The following is a 14,869-nucleotide window of genomic DNA, read 5'->3' as shown; positions in this document are numbered from 1 at the left end:
AAAGAACCTTTGCATATGGCTATGAAATACAAACAGCATTAAGCGTTTTGTTAACTTTAGCACATTTTGGATGCGAGTTCATGTAACAGTTGTACTAAGCTGCATGTAACCACATTACAAACTGTACAGAATGACACTGTGTGATTAACCTCCAGCACCTGTCCTCAACTAAGGGCTACTGATGGGGACTAAATACACCACATATTTAGTCTCACTGAATTTCATTGAACTCCCCCCATCAGTACAAACATGCAAAGACCTTGAATGATTAAGCAACCAAACCAGTTTAGAGCCAACTCTTTTTAATTTAAGGATCAAAAATATAACAAGATACATTAAGAGATATTTCTTTAACCAACATGTCCTACATATGATTTAAAAATACAGTATTTCAGGTAAATCTGTCTTTCTGGCTGCAGGAATAATTAAAAACCCTCTTTGCGAGTCTTTTCTTAATAGCCTGGTTCTGCGCAAGAAAAATAGTTGGCTGCTCTTTCACTCACTGACACACATAACAAACAAACACAAATTTAAGTCAGCCTACTTATTTACTGTAAACAAAAATGAAATAAGATTTGTGTATCTGACACAAAAATGATCATTACATACTGAAAACTTCATAACTCTATAAAGTCAACCATTTCAATTGTATTATATCTTTATGATTAAAAACTACTACTCATCCTTAATGGTGCTGAAAGGGGCCTACTGCACCTACTAGTGACTTTAGGCTTTTAACCTGTAAAGCTTTAAAAATGTCCTGTAAGAATCCAAATAGAGATACATTCCTTATAACAGTAACTCATCTCACAGTCTTGCAATTCAAGTTTTATTGTAATGGATAATAATTTTAACATGGACGTGGTCTGATTTGTTTATCTCACCAAAGAAAATGATGTATAGTATAATGACAACCCACTAAATGTGTTATTAGGGGCAGTAGGCCCCTGCTGATCCTTTCAAATCAGGCTGAAGATGTTTGATAGCATCCACACAAAAATATAATAATGACATTGTGATGTTTTAGTCTAATAATACTTGTTATGATTGATGTCATCCAATTGCTTTTGAAAGAGAAGGAATGGACTGTATGCTGTAGCCTTATGATCTCCACAGCAGGATCTCTGGCGTAATCCACTGTCTCATTTATGAACATTTTAAATGACAACATGTAAATATATGCAGACAAGTGTTGTGTGAACACTGGATATGACGGATTCCCAGAAGCAGTACAACAAACAAAAGTGAAAAGCAGGAAATTTAATTTTAGTAATCACTAACTCATTCTAAACATAGATGTGAACATAATCTGAGAGAAATAAATCCTGACTGTGCTCAGGACTGGGGGTTTGACTGAATCTAAATAATGATTTAATGGCTAATGTTTGTTATCATAATCAAAAACTAAGATGCTATTACAAAAAGGACAAATAGTGATGCTGATCCACACAGGTCAACAAACAGCATGAGTCAAGTTTGGACACAATTTCTCACAGAACTGAATGAGAAAGGGAGCCCAAACTTTTGACTAGTTATGTAATGTTTAGCACCTTATTTGTACCCAGGAACATCTGCATCCTGTTTGTTGTCAACACAGTTTTCCCCTTCGCACACACACAAAAAAGATCTCATTTACAAAATAGTGAATTGGCAGAATAAGCAGTTCATCAAATTGTGCATTATTATTGGGATAACTTAAAAAAAAAAACATTTTAGTTAACATACCGTACAACCATTACTTACTCACCCATCCACATGTCAGCTGAATCACTGATGAGGTCTAAGACAAATTAGCTAGTGCAGCAGCTTGTGAGTAAGTCTCCAAAAGAAAAATAAAACCATAAAATGACTCCACACAGCTTCTACTGCCAAATCCCCATGTTTTATAGCTAAGTGTTTGCACTGCTGTTCCAAGAGACTATATTGTGTCTGCAAGATTTTATCATCTTACATATGTCTAGTTGTCCTGAGGCAATCAGAAGAGTTTTACTGTGCTTCTCATAAGCACTGTCCTCCAGAATTTTACAGCTGTAAATAACCTTTCAAGGACATTGCTTTTTGGTCACTATTCTAAAAGAACATGACACACAGAGACACATTGTGCTGCAAAAGATGAGAATATCCATAACAGCTATCTAGGTCACATTGTAACACGTCTATTGGCTTAAACTTGTTCAAATTTGTATGAAATCTAAAAAGAGGACTTGTGAAATGTTCCTAAATTTATTTGTACAGCACTGTCTTTACTATTTCCTATCTGATTTACCCATACTTGCAATATTTATGAAAGCATATGCTTTTTTAGAATGTTGCATTTTAAATAATTCTGAATGACTTAAAGTCTTGCAGTCTGGAGCAATGTCACTGCCACTTTTTTATAAAGTCAATTTCTAGGATCTTTCAAACATCTCTTTGGCGACTCTGCACATGGTGCTGCAACACTGTGTGTCTACACAGCACAGTGTGTGAACACTAAAAAAGTGTCCAACTGACATTAAGATGAGTGGATAATGAGTAATATTTGAGTGAGCTATTTATTTACTGACTTACAATTGAGTGCATAAATGTTATATTGTTTCCCGCTTTTTCCTGAATTCTCCTGATCACAAGTTGTGCATTGTGGATGGAAATGCATTAATTAGAAAGCCTGGCATATAAAGGGATGTAAAGTATCTCAACAGGCAACGCTGCTTGTCCTGACAAGGTGAAGACACAGAAGCAAAGCCAGCCTTTCTGGTGTGAATAGCAGTGGCAGTTTTTTTTCAGATCTCTCTCTCTCTTTCTTGTCCCCCCTCCCCCTCCAGCTTTCTCTCTGTCATCCCTTCTCTCTGGGTTTTCCTCGCTCGCCACCAAGTTGGTGATGCACTGATATCTCTTGGCAGCGAAAGTGGGGGGGCCTCATCGCTGCGCTGCATCGGTCTTCTACACTGTGGTGTCTCTTCATATCACATGGCACTTGTGTTCTCCTCCTCCTCTTCTGTCTCCCGCTATCTCCTACCTGAGCTATGAGCCTCTGCCTTTCTCTCCTCTCTCGATCCCTCAAGATGTTGCCTTTAATTAGAACTCAATACCCCCCATGCCCCCCTTCCCACATGAGTTTACTTCAACTCTGACCTCACATTCACTCACAGTCGCAGCTATTTTCTTTTCACATTTCTCCTTAATTGGACATTCCGTATAGAAAACATTTGCTTTTTTGCCCTGTGTTAGCAATTTTCACTCTGTGCCATGACTCTTTCTCTTAAGCTTGTATTCCACTTTCTTTTCTATCTTAAAAACATCCTGCTTCCCCTCATTCATTTCTGTCCTCCTTTCATTACCAAGGTCTTAAAAACACTTCAACTGACCCTGTTTTGGCCCCCACCTCCTCCTGGTTTCAACCTTGTTCACATCTGCCTCCATCTTTTCGTCTCTCGCCTTCATGAGAGGCCTTTCAGTGTCTCATGGTGTTCTTGCCAAACTTGTCACTAAGTTGCTGGATGAGTAGAGCCAGCTCCCCAGCGGCCTGGGACTTCTCCTCCAGGAGCTCATAACGGAGGCTGGAAATGTCTTGCTTGATCTCCTTCAGCTCACCTACAACACAGTCACACACAGACACAGATACAAAGGAAGAGCTGAGTAAGTATAAAACAATTAGGACACATTTGCGTGAGCAAATACAGACAAATATCAAGGTAGGAACCTATTTACAAGGTCACAAAACTGTGCTATAGGTGAGACATTGACAAAGTGACAATTTTTACCTTCATTGACTTCATCGCTCTCTCTGTCCACTTGAGCCTTTAGCACATACCGTTTGATCAGGCGCTTCATGATCTTCTACAGGGAGGAAACAAGAGAACATTAGATAGTGTGAGGCTGACAAGGATGACAAGTTTTTATTTACCCCCATGCACATGTATGTACACACATACACCGATCAGCCATAACATTATGACCACTGACAGGTGAAGTGAATAACATTGATTATCTCACTACAACGGAACCTGTCAGTGTGTGAGTTTTATTAGGCAGCAAGTGAACATTCAGTCCTCGAAGTTGATGTGTTGGAAGCAGGAAAAATGGGCAAGTGTAGGGATCTGTGATGGGTGTTGACTGGGTCAGTACACCTCCCACACTGCAGGTCTGGTTTAGTGTTCCTAGTCTGCGGTGGTTAGTACCTACTAACAGTGTCTAAGGAAGGACAAACAGTGAACCATGACAGTGTCATGTACACCCAAGACTCACTGATGATGAGGTTGACCTACTGTACATTAAACTTTTAAAGTTCATTCATCCTTTTCAAAAGATTCAGTTTAAATCTTTTTTAAAATGGTTGAAAATGAGAAATACTGTACACTGGTCTCTGTGAAGAAAAACATTCAGTGGCTGTAGTGGTGATATCACATCTAGAGTCGGGAGGCTGTTGAATTTGTCTAAAAAAATTCTCTCAAACTTGTCCTCACGACCACAGTCTTCACTGGTTTTACATAAGTTTTCCATTGAATGGTCAACACATTCATGTTCTTCCTGACAGTAGAACTATGGAAGCAAACAGATTCACAGAAGATGCACAGTGAGCTGCGGAGTGACACGAGTGCCAACCAACTGCCCCATTGACTCCTGTGTACACAGTAGCAGGCAGGTGGTCATAATGTTATGGCTGATCAGTGTATGTGCACACACAAAATTGTACAGTGCTAGAAGCTACGGCGTTACACTAACACATCTCTGATTTGTGTGTGAAATGTATTGACCTGAAGCCAAAAGGGATGTCATACAGCTGCTGTACTTACAGGCTGGATATGGGTCGATACCCGTCACCACACATGCAGCACACATACAAATGTCAAATCAAATGACAGTGTCTGATGTGTATACTGTTCTGTTTTTATGAGGGATGTTAAAAAAACACAAACACAAATGGAGAAAAAGGTGCAGTGGACCAGAGGCAGAAGTTAGATTTGAATCAGGGCAAAGGTGAAAGAGTATCTTTCCCTCCTCAGTGTGATACTTTGAGCTCATTTACTGAGTGCCTGCTTTCGATCTCCATCAAACAGCTCATTAGTGGCATTTTCAGCCTCACTCTGTTGCTCTTGTTCTCACTCCTCCTTTCCCTCTTTCATATGCAATCACACCAATCAATTCTGCGTCTCGATGCTCTTTCATGTAAAATTCTTTCCTCTCCCTCCAACTCTCTCTCTCATCTTTACCTCTGTTTTTCACATCAGTCTCTAATTTTCTCTCTCCATGTCTCTTCCTGCTACCTTCCATCACCCTTCAGCCATTCTCCAGTCTCTGCTTTAGTCCAGCCACTCTTTGCTCTCTGTCCTACCTGATATCTGGTTGGGTGTTTTCTAGATTTTCTGGGGATGAACTCTTCTCCTGGTCGTGGATAAGCCCTGAAATGTTCATCCTGTTGGAACAGCGAGAAGCAGACAACAGTCCAGGGTTACACATCACATTTCAGGGTTGACTGATCTTCCATAATGGTGGCACTTAAAAAGTGTTAAAGGAGATGACACACCACCAAAACAAAACAACACTGAAAAGTGGAGCTCATTGTTTGTATCCAGTGTTCACAGTTTATTCAAAGAGAAAACAGAATGAACAGCATCACTTGACCAGAGTTCAATCCTATTAACTGGCTTATACATGCATGTGTCAATTTAATGCTGCTGTGTCAAAAAGTTTTTACTTAAAAGTGGAGACATTTTTGCCTTTTCTGAATACTGACAAAGCTTTAAAGTCCGCTGTGAGCCCTGCCAAATCCAAAACGCACTGGTGTTGAATGTTAAAGAATCTGACTTCTCTCAAAAAGCTGCAGATTTTTTTTTTCTGAATTATGAATATACAGCATAAAGAATACGTCTGCATTAAATTAAAAGCAAATTACATCATAAGAGAAAAAACATTACTGAATTTCATCAGACATTTCTTCCAATGCACACTACTGAAGATGCAGTAATTCACTGTTGTGCTATAAACAGTCAGACCTACTTATATAAGCAAGCCCACTGCAGATTGTTGTTGCAATACGTGAGCCTGCCCTTTGACATTTTTCTAGTTTCAACAGTTCGTTAAATAAAGCCACATAAGGGCACAACTAATCATTCACAAAACATGAATATTTTGATTAAAAGTGCACTAGTGGCAATAATTATTTATTATATGCAGAAAACATGTAAAACATGGAAAACTGCACATAAGTAAAGAAATTGTGAGATAAACTGTACCCATAGAACTGCAATGATTCCAGCCTGTTTTGTGAAAATATTTGCTGTATGTGTTATAACTGTTACTTTATAAAACTGTTTTCCTGTTGTCTGAGAATAACATGCTGAATGGCCTGTGAAGAAAACAGGCAGAATATTGTCGGCATTGCCTTGTAATTATTGTCTCCTACTGCAGAGCCTGAAAATGTAGGAATAGTCAAATCAAAGCATGTAGAAGATAATAATAACATTAGGATGAAAGAAAATACAGTCTATTATTTAATGGTTATCAAAACGTAATTTGGGAAATCAATTAATTAACCATTCTTCATAACAATGTCTGTGCATTAGTTACTGTCAGCGAGGCTAAGAAAACAAATTCCAAGGAGGAATTGAAAGGTGGGAGAAGGCAGCTAATGAAAGGTCAAAGGTTGCTGGGATGAACAAAAAAGAAGCATTGGAGATGTAGAAATGAGAGACAGAGAACCCCTGTGAACTGGACAAGGATGACCTGTGTGCGTGATCATAGAGGCTCCGGTGACTGATCTGATTCTACAGGAAAAATTACAGACAAGCATTAATCAGATTATTTTCTTGCTGACATTTTAGTGGTGAACAAAGAGCAGGCAGAAGACAAGGGAGAGAAGAAGGGTGGAAAAGTGTCACTTGGACTTAATGAAAAAGCACCCTTGAGGACGAGGAAAACTACAGAGAAGAACTGATGATGAATCCCTGTTCACCATTTACACCAGGACCAGTGACCTGAGAAGATAATGTTTGCAAAGTAACTAAATATTTTTCAGTTACGTTTATGGCTGTAATATGTCATGAAATTAAGGATGAAAAATGTTCTTCACACTCACCTTGGCCTGTGAGTTCAGCATGCCCATCTCTAGTGTGTTGTCATGGCGACGGCTGTTGGCCTTGCAGAGGCGTATCAGGCAGGACTTGATGCGGAGGACCAGATAGTAAAAGGACTTCGGACTGGGAACCAAGTTGAAGGGGGCAGGGAGGGTGCGGCCTTCATCAAAATATGAGAGCCACAACTTGGCTCGGGCAAACTTCCACTCCACGTCAGCATCCTCCTACAGAGAAATAGCAACAGAGACAGAGGGTGAAACAAATAAACTGCGGGAACATGTGAGGAAAAAAGTAGCTATAACTACATCTAGTTTTATGACTATTGATAGACAAATTATCCAATTAAATCAATGTTTTACTTTCTCAGGAAAATAGATTCCAAACACTAAAACTTATTAATCACAAATTAACAATATCTTATCACATTAGAGTTCTGTGTGAGTACGTCGTGTTTTATTAGTATCTACCATAATTACAATTGCATGCGACTCCAAAGAAATGACAGAATGTTGAGTTACAAAAATCAAACATCAAAGGATCAATCAAAGAGCGAACAGGAACAAATCCCATTCAACTGTTGAGTTTGCTTCTACTTCTCTACTACAGCAGACAACTGAACACCTACTTGTCAACAGTTTCAGTTTTTTTCAGCATTAATTTAGCTGAAATTAGCATTGTTTTTATGACAGCTTTCCACTGCAGCTTCTACTTTTATTTGATATATTTAAAAATATTTTTTTATTTTATTTACTTTATTTATTTATTGCAATAGTTTTGAGTTTCATAATATTTTCAACCAAATCTGTAATTCTCTTCCAGGCACAAAAATAAATGATCCTTCTGGCTTCTTGACAGTATTACCATTTCTACAGCCTATTGACTGACCATCTTATTTATGTACCTCTATCTCCTGGTATGAGCTGTTGATCATGGCAATAAGCATATTGAGAAGGACTACCACCATGGTGACGTTATAGACTCCATACAGCACGTAGCCGATGTTCTCTATGAACTTATGGTCATACTTCAGCACCACTGAGATCACTTCAGACAGCCCAAATATCGACCAGAAGAGAGTTTTAAAACTTTCCTCAACCCTGCAAGGAAAGAGAGAGAAAAATGTACCAGTAAGAAAACAATGCATGACAGTGAAGCGGGGCAGGAATTTAAGTACCTACCACAGACCAAATGCAGTTGTGTTTTTGGGAGTGGTGGGTGAACTTGCTCAACCTATCAGCCACAGTGGCAGGTAAATAAAATTTGCATATGCAAAAAACTAACACAATTGTAACAGAGTGATTTGTAACGTTCCACAAAGCAGACTGAATCACTAGACTGCTTGTTTCACTCAGGCATTTCATGGAGGAGACACATAGGGTGACCCAAGCAGCGGCAGATCTAAAAAATTCTGGATAGGGTAGCTAGCCTGGGGCACAGACAGAGAGGGGTGGCACATTTGAAATATATGTAAAAAGTAGATTAAACCCATAGTTCTGTGAAAAATAAACTAAACTTCTATAAAAATAAATATGAAAATAAACCATACATTATTAAGAATCAAATGAGACACACATAGCGCTTTCTTTAGCTAACTTTGGCTGCGCTTGTTATTTACTCCCTGCTGAGGACATCGCTGTTGCTGCACAGTCAAATCATCCACAACAACACAATCAGTGAAATGAATGCAAATATCATGCTCCATATATTTATATATCATGATATCATGCTTGATATCATTTATAAAGCTCCGGAGGGTGTTAGTTGTATTTAAATAAAACAAACTGTCATTGTTTTTCATTCATTAATACTGACAAGAATCACATTTTGACACACTTTGACTGGGGTGGCCAATCACATTCCTGGGTGGCTGGTGAAACACTGGTGCCACCTCCTTGACCCTGCCCATATACCTAGGCAACTGGAGTATAGAACGCTACCTAGTGACCAAAGTTGGAAAAGAATCAGCTTAATTTTAAGTCATGTAGGTTACCCAACGTTGTGGAGGACAGACAACAACAACAAAAGAAAAATGTGCGTTACATTGCAGGATAGGGACTGCAGGGAAAAAATCTCCCAGAGACACAGGCCAAAGAGGCAAGGGTCAAAATGCTTTTTTTTTCTTTTTTTTTATGAAACATGGATAAATGTTGATAATGGACAAACTCATGATTGGTTAATTTACAAGGAGACATCACTGTGCTTTAGATGCCAGTAAAAGAAAAACAGTTTCACTTCTGGGACTACAAATTTAAAATTGGAAGCCATAAAGGACAATGAATCATCCAAATGCCACGATAGTGCCGCGGAGAATATTGCTGCCCTGAAGGCACTTAACAGCCTGAAGGCGGCCCAGTTGGAGAAGAGGAGCATATTGTTTTGAGATACCCACGCAATCATAAAAAACAAAGGCTATTTTGAGATTACCAATGGCAATCCAAGTGGGCAGTCATTTTTAAAATTCCATTTACTAATGTTAAAAAGTTAAACATTAAATTAAAGTGAGACTATAGCTGTCATGTAATGTCAATAGCTAGCATGTATGGTACATGTATTTAGTTACCATGCATGTATAACATGGAGGAGAAGAGGAATGCTCAGGAAAGCAGCTCTGAATCATAAGGATCCCAGGGGGAGTGGCATTAAACTGGGACTGGGGATGAGGATGGGGTAGGAATGTTTTTGTTGTTTAATCTGACCAACTCATCAAATATAACTTCAAGGTTCATGAGTGAGTGTATGTATGTGTCTGTGTGTGTACATGAAAGAGAAAAAGGTACTGTATTATTTTATACATGCAGTTACACTCTGCTGGTTAAAAATTGAGTGGCTGGGAGAGCCAAGCAAATCCAGCAGCCACAGTGGCAGGTGGACAAAAAAGTTAATTTCCAAACTTGCAGTGAAGAGACACATAAAAGCCCACCATATTAGCAGCTAATTGCTCTTTCAGCCACACGCATACAAACACACAAAATGCATTTTAAAGTCATGGGATTTATGAGGTGGCACTGATGAAATACCTGATGAGTCATGCCCAATTTCAACTGATTATCCAATCTCTTGTTCTCTCTCTCTCTTACACATACACACACACACACCTACAATTACAAACACAGTGTACTGCACTTACACATGCATAAAAACATGCCTGACTTCGGCAAAACTGAAAAAGCAGGAAATGACTCAGCTTCAGATTTTGAGAGATCATTTGGTTTATATAACCCATTTCATTAAGTCTTCATTAAGCCTTGTGCTGTTTTGACCTTAACACATATCAAAACATCACTGCAGTTAATGGGAAAACAAGGAAAGTTTTTCCCCCACCATGACCTATAATTTAACTCATGGTTTATTAACAACATTCAAAATACAATGGACATTTTCAAAATTGACGGTGGGCAATTTACTTCCTTCAGTTTAATTTGAATGTCATTGTGAGTTAATTTTTTTTAGACTGTTCACTGTAGAGACACCAGACAGCCCTTGTGTTTGAAATGTAGAATGTTTTTGAGGTCTACTTGCTTTTTCCTTGTGACATTTAGATGTGACAAATCAAGCACAGCGAATGTTGTTCCATTTAAAAATGTCAGAATCAAACCTCCGTGCAGCCTGAGGGACCACTCTCTGACTCTGACCCAATGTGTGTTTATCTGCCAGAGGGTTGACAGACAAAAAGGAGGGAAGACCAGACAAGGCTTAAAAAAAAATCTGTGAACGTTTACATTCAGGTACATGTCTGTTGTTAAATGTTCCATGAGTGGCGAGTACGGGGGGGGGGCTCGGCAGGGGGGGAGAAGCGGTGTGGGCGGGTTTTTTGGTCTGGGGGTGGAAGGAGGCTGTGGGGGAAGAATATCTGTAGGCTCCTGGTCTGCCAAATTAACTTTTTTCAAAGAGGCACAGTTTCAAGGGACGCAGAGAACTAGGTGAAGGCACAGAGAGAGAGAAACTCACATGCATAAAAAGCCACAGATGGACACAAACACACAGGCACAGATTCTTTCCTCTTCTCTTCCTTTCAAATACATAAAAACAGACTCCTCTGGGTACTCTGCTTTAACCTTTGAGAAAGAAAGCAAAGCACACTCTTTAGCCTTCAAGACCAAATCTGTGAGTGTCCATGTGTGTTCTAAGCAGCAAAACATCTAAGAATACGTTGTCTTTGTCCAGCACATTTTCTTGAAAAATACTCAGCTTTCAAGGAAACATTTACCAGTACCTCGAGTGTCCCCAACAGGTAGAAATACACAGAGGCAATTCTGTAATTACTTAAAAACTATCATTACGGTCTCTTTCTGCATTATGTTTAGCATTGACCATCCTTCATCATTGTTACTGCTCATTCTTAAAACTTTAGTGACTCCTTTCATCAGACTGGCCTTGGGTGTCTACAGTCACTATTCCCTGTGCATCTCTGAACTTTAGCTGAACAGGATGATTAATGGCCAGTACATACCATTTACGTATAGCTTTTAATCTCGCAGTAGCTAGGACTGTTCCTCTGAACTTCAAACATGCCTTTGGTGCATGTTAACATTTATCAGCCATCCGCTCACCTGCTAACAGGACTGATGTCTTTGTGATATTCTGCTGGATCATTGCTAAACTGCATGTTAACATTTGGACGTGAAGTTATACACTGAGCTTTGTTCTAAGTGCTGAACAGGTGTTTTGTAAAGTATTTTATTTTAAAATACATTGTTATATTTTCAGAAGAAAACCCCAAATTAGTCACAGATGACTCTACACCCACAAACCTCTGAAAACCTATTTTCTCAGTGTCCTACTATGAGTGATGGGGTTTTCTGCAGATGCTAGAACAGTTTTAGTTATTTTACATTTTGAAATTACAGCATATTTTTTCCCTCTGTGCTTTTCTTATTTGTTTCAGCTAGGCATGACTCAGAAATGGCGGTCACAAACTTGCATCAATTAGAATTTAGCACATCTGAATCAGAAACTGATGAGAGCTGGTGGCCACTGCCAATCAGATCTGATGAACTCACAATCACACACTCCTGATTAAGCAGATTAGCTGAGTTTTTTTAAAGTGTTAAACTGAATGTTGAATACCTAAAGATGTTTTTAAATTTTGATTGTTGCTTTTTTTTTTAGTTTGGAATATTTAATGTTAATCTGAAGCCAAGGCTTTTAGTTTTTTTGCAAGGAAGCAAAAAGGGTTATGGTTTCCTGGGACCCAGAAATCTTAGCGCTATCTTTTTGGAATAAAACTCCCCAGTGTTCCAAAAAGCAATTAGATCAAGTAGCATGTTGTGGTGGTTATGGAGGCAATCGTTCATAATCGTGCAACTTCCTAAAGCAAGAAATGATAACAAAAAAGAAAGAAAAAGAAAATATCACTATGCAACAATGCACTGATTTACTCAACTACAAGTGTCTTATACTGAGACAAACAGTAAAATAAATCTGCATCTGGCAGGAGAAACATCTAGGGACAATATGCAACCACTGTAACATTTTCTTCTCAACCACAGTGACACTGATGCCACCTCAACAGGTTACTCATTGACTACTTCAAGACAAATGGTGTCTCTTCCACAGTAAACATGCTCATTACAATCATAAGCACCAACACATTAGAGTGACACTGTGCACCAGAGGCTTGTATAAACAGAAACACATTCATAAGTATTAATAATCAAGTGGGTTTCATCTTTGAGTTGCTATTATAAATGGCCTAAACATTAAACAGGTCATTGCTGTGAATCTAACAGTGACCGAAGGCTTTTTCCCCAACAATGCCATCTTCCTACTCACTATTCACCTCACACACACACACCAGCCTATCATGCAATCAGGTGAGCTGGGGAAGGTGATCTTGGTAGATCTGCCTTCAAAACCTACTATTTGGAGCTTCTCTTTAAACAATGTCTTGTCGCTTATCTGTAGTCACTCTTACCAGACAAAAATGCTTTTTGTTGGCTTTGAATACAAGCAAAATAAAGAGGACATTTATGTTATTTCTCAATTATCTTTTTAATCAAATCATTCTGTCTTTGAGCTGTTCTTCCCACCCGTGTGAAATGCTCACTCGATTTAGATTTTCATGTTTCCAAAATGCGAGTGTAGAAAAATGTGAGTGCAGATAATGATGAAGGGCTTTGTTCCAGGCAACATTAATGTGCCATTAAGCCAGACGCTCACAGGATAAACACACACACACACACAAAATTAAAATGACACACTGCTCCCAAAGTATATTTAAATGCAATGTTTGTCTGATTGTACCATATTGTATACATGGCTTGTTACCATACACCTCCTCTCTTCTATCCATAACATACTAACACAGACAGAATTTAAACAGAAATATATGAGAATAAAGGGGCTTCTTCCCTACAGGATAATGTTGGTTCATGGGTGGCCAGTACCGCTGTGCGTTTTTTTTTCCTTTTATTTTGCTTGTCTTGTCCTCTGCTTATTTAATTCACTAAAATCTGTGTGAGATGCCTCATACGGAGGAAGCGCAATTATGGAAAATTTAAAATGTATCCTTGGAGATCAACAACATTGATAAATTTGAATTTATCTTTGCTAATGTTGGGTTGTGTGCATATAATGCAATACCCTCTTACTGAGATGGATGAGATGCTCAGTGCTCTGGATAATGAAAGCTTTTTAACAACCTAAGAATGAGATTATTTCATTTCATACTTGTGTGTGTGTGTGTGTGTGTGGAACAGCATTGTACAACAGGCAGTAAATCAGCAGGGAGTGAGGGCATCTGGAGACAGAGATGGACAGTGCGTTATCATCTGTTATTAAGATTGGCAAATCCCAAAAAGCTGCATTCGGTGTGGTGGTTACACATGCACACAAGCAGGCACGCATTCACACACACACACACACACACACGCTTATAAACACACTTGTTTTCTAAAAGTCAGTAAGTTACATGGTGGGGAACCAGCATCCGGTCCCCACAAGGATGGCCAATTCTCCACAGTGTGAGTAATAACAGGTGCGCATGTACACACACACACACACACACACACACACACAGTTACTTTTGCAGGACAGTAAAGAACTGACTCTGTTACTCACTCGCGCTCACACATACACACTCACACCACATACAGCATGATATTCGTGTGTGTGGGAGACTGGTGAGTCACCTCGGCTTTGCGGCAGCAGTCCAAACCCAATCACCGGCAGGCCTGAATCAGCCTCTTCCCTCTCAGTTGCTCCTGCTCTATACTTTATTTTGTGTGATCTTTGTCTTAGCTCCTCTTTCTCATGATCACCTCTACTTCCCCTTTGTTTTCCCTGCCGCACCCATTTTCTCATTATATTCCGATTGCCAGTGCTTTTAATATCTTTCTCTGCATCATCCTCCCTCCTTCTCTCACGCTCATTTCATCTTTCATTCCAACAGCTTTTAGCTATTTCTGTCTCTCCATCTATTCATTTAATCTATACTTTTTCATTATTTCCCCCCCTCATATTTTTCCTCTCTGATTAATCTACATCAGTATTCTAACGTTGGCCGAATGTAAATGTTGACTTTGTGAACAGCTACACCGAGTTTTCTGTTCTGTCTCGTTCCTTCTGCCCTTTAGTCATTTGCAACATATTAAATTTGTCCTTCTCGATCATCCTATCTCTCTTTTTTTCTCCTCTCCTCTCCCACAGACAGACATGTAGTCATACAGACAAGCAAAAATAGATGAAACGTCTTTAAATATTAAATTGAGTTTAATTTTCTGTCACACCAAAGGAGCTGTCACCATGGTGACAGCAGGGGCGGGGCCTTGCCCACCTCAGCTTTTAATGAATGAATGAATGTCGCTCCTGAGAGA

At 39.1% G+C, this 14,869-nt stretch overlaps 1 protein-coding gene across 1 annotated transcript in view; it reads right to left on the bottom strand.

The window, feature by feature from the left end:
• Positions 1-281: 281 nt before the first annotated feature.
• Positions 282-14,869, bottom strand: part of trpc7b (transient receptor potential cation channel, subfamily C, member 7b) — a 50,059-nt gene continuing 35,471 nt past the window's right edge. Inside the window, exons 8-12 of the mRNA XM_020595838.1 lie at positions 7,957-8,152; positions 7,058-7,279; positions 5,315-5,395; positions 3,744-3,819; positions 282-3,573 (exon numbers count right to left, since the gene is read on the bottom strand). Of these exons, the coding sequence (XP_020451494.1) occupies positions 3,434-3,573; positions 3,744-3,819; positions 5,315-5,395; positions 7,058-7,279; positions 7,957-8,152 (715 nt within the window). The 3' untranslated portion in view covers positions 282-3,433. The remainder of the gene's footprint in view (positions 3,574-3,743; positions 3,820-5,314; positions 5,396-7,057; positions 7,280-7,956; positions 8,153-14,869) is intronic.

This window comes from Monopterus albus, unplaced genomic scaffold, assembly GCF_001952655.1.
Source record: "Monopterus albus unplaced genomic scaffold, M_albus_1.0 scaffold2.1, whole genome shotgun sequence".
NCBI classification, from domain to species: Eukaryota; Metazoa; Chordata; class Actinopteri; order Synbranchiformes; family Synbranchidae; genus Monopterus; species Monopterus albus.
The sequence above is the reverse complement of the archived record's forward strand: the minus strand, read 5'-3'. Positions and strand labels throughout refer to the sequence as shown.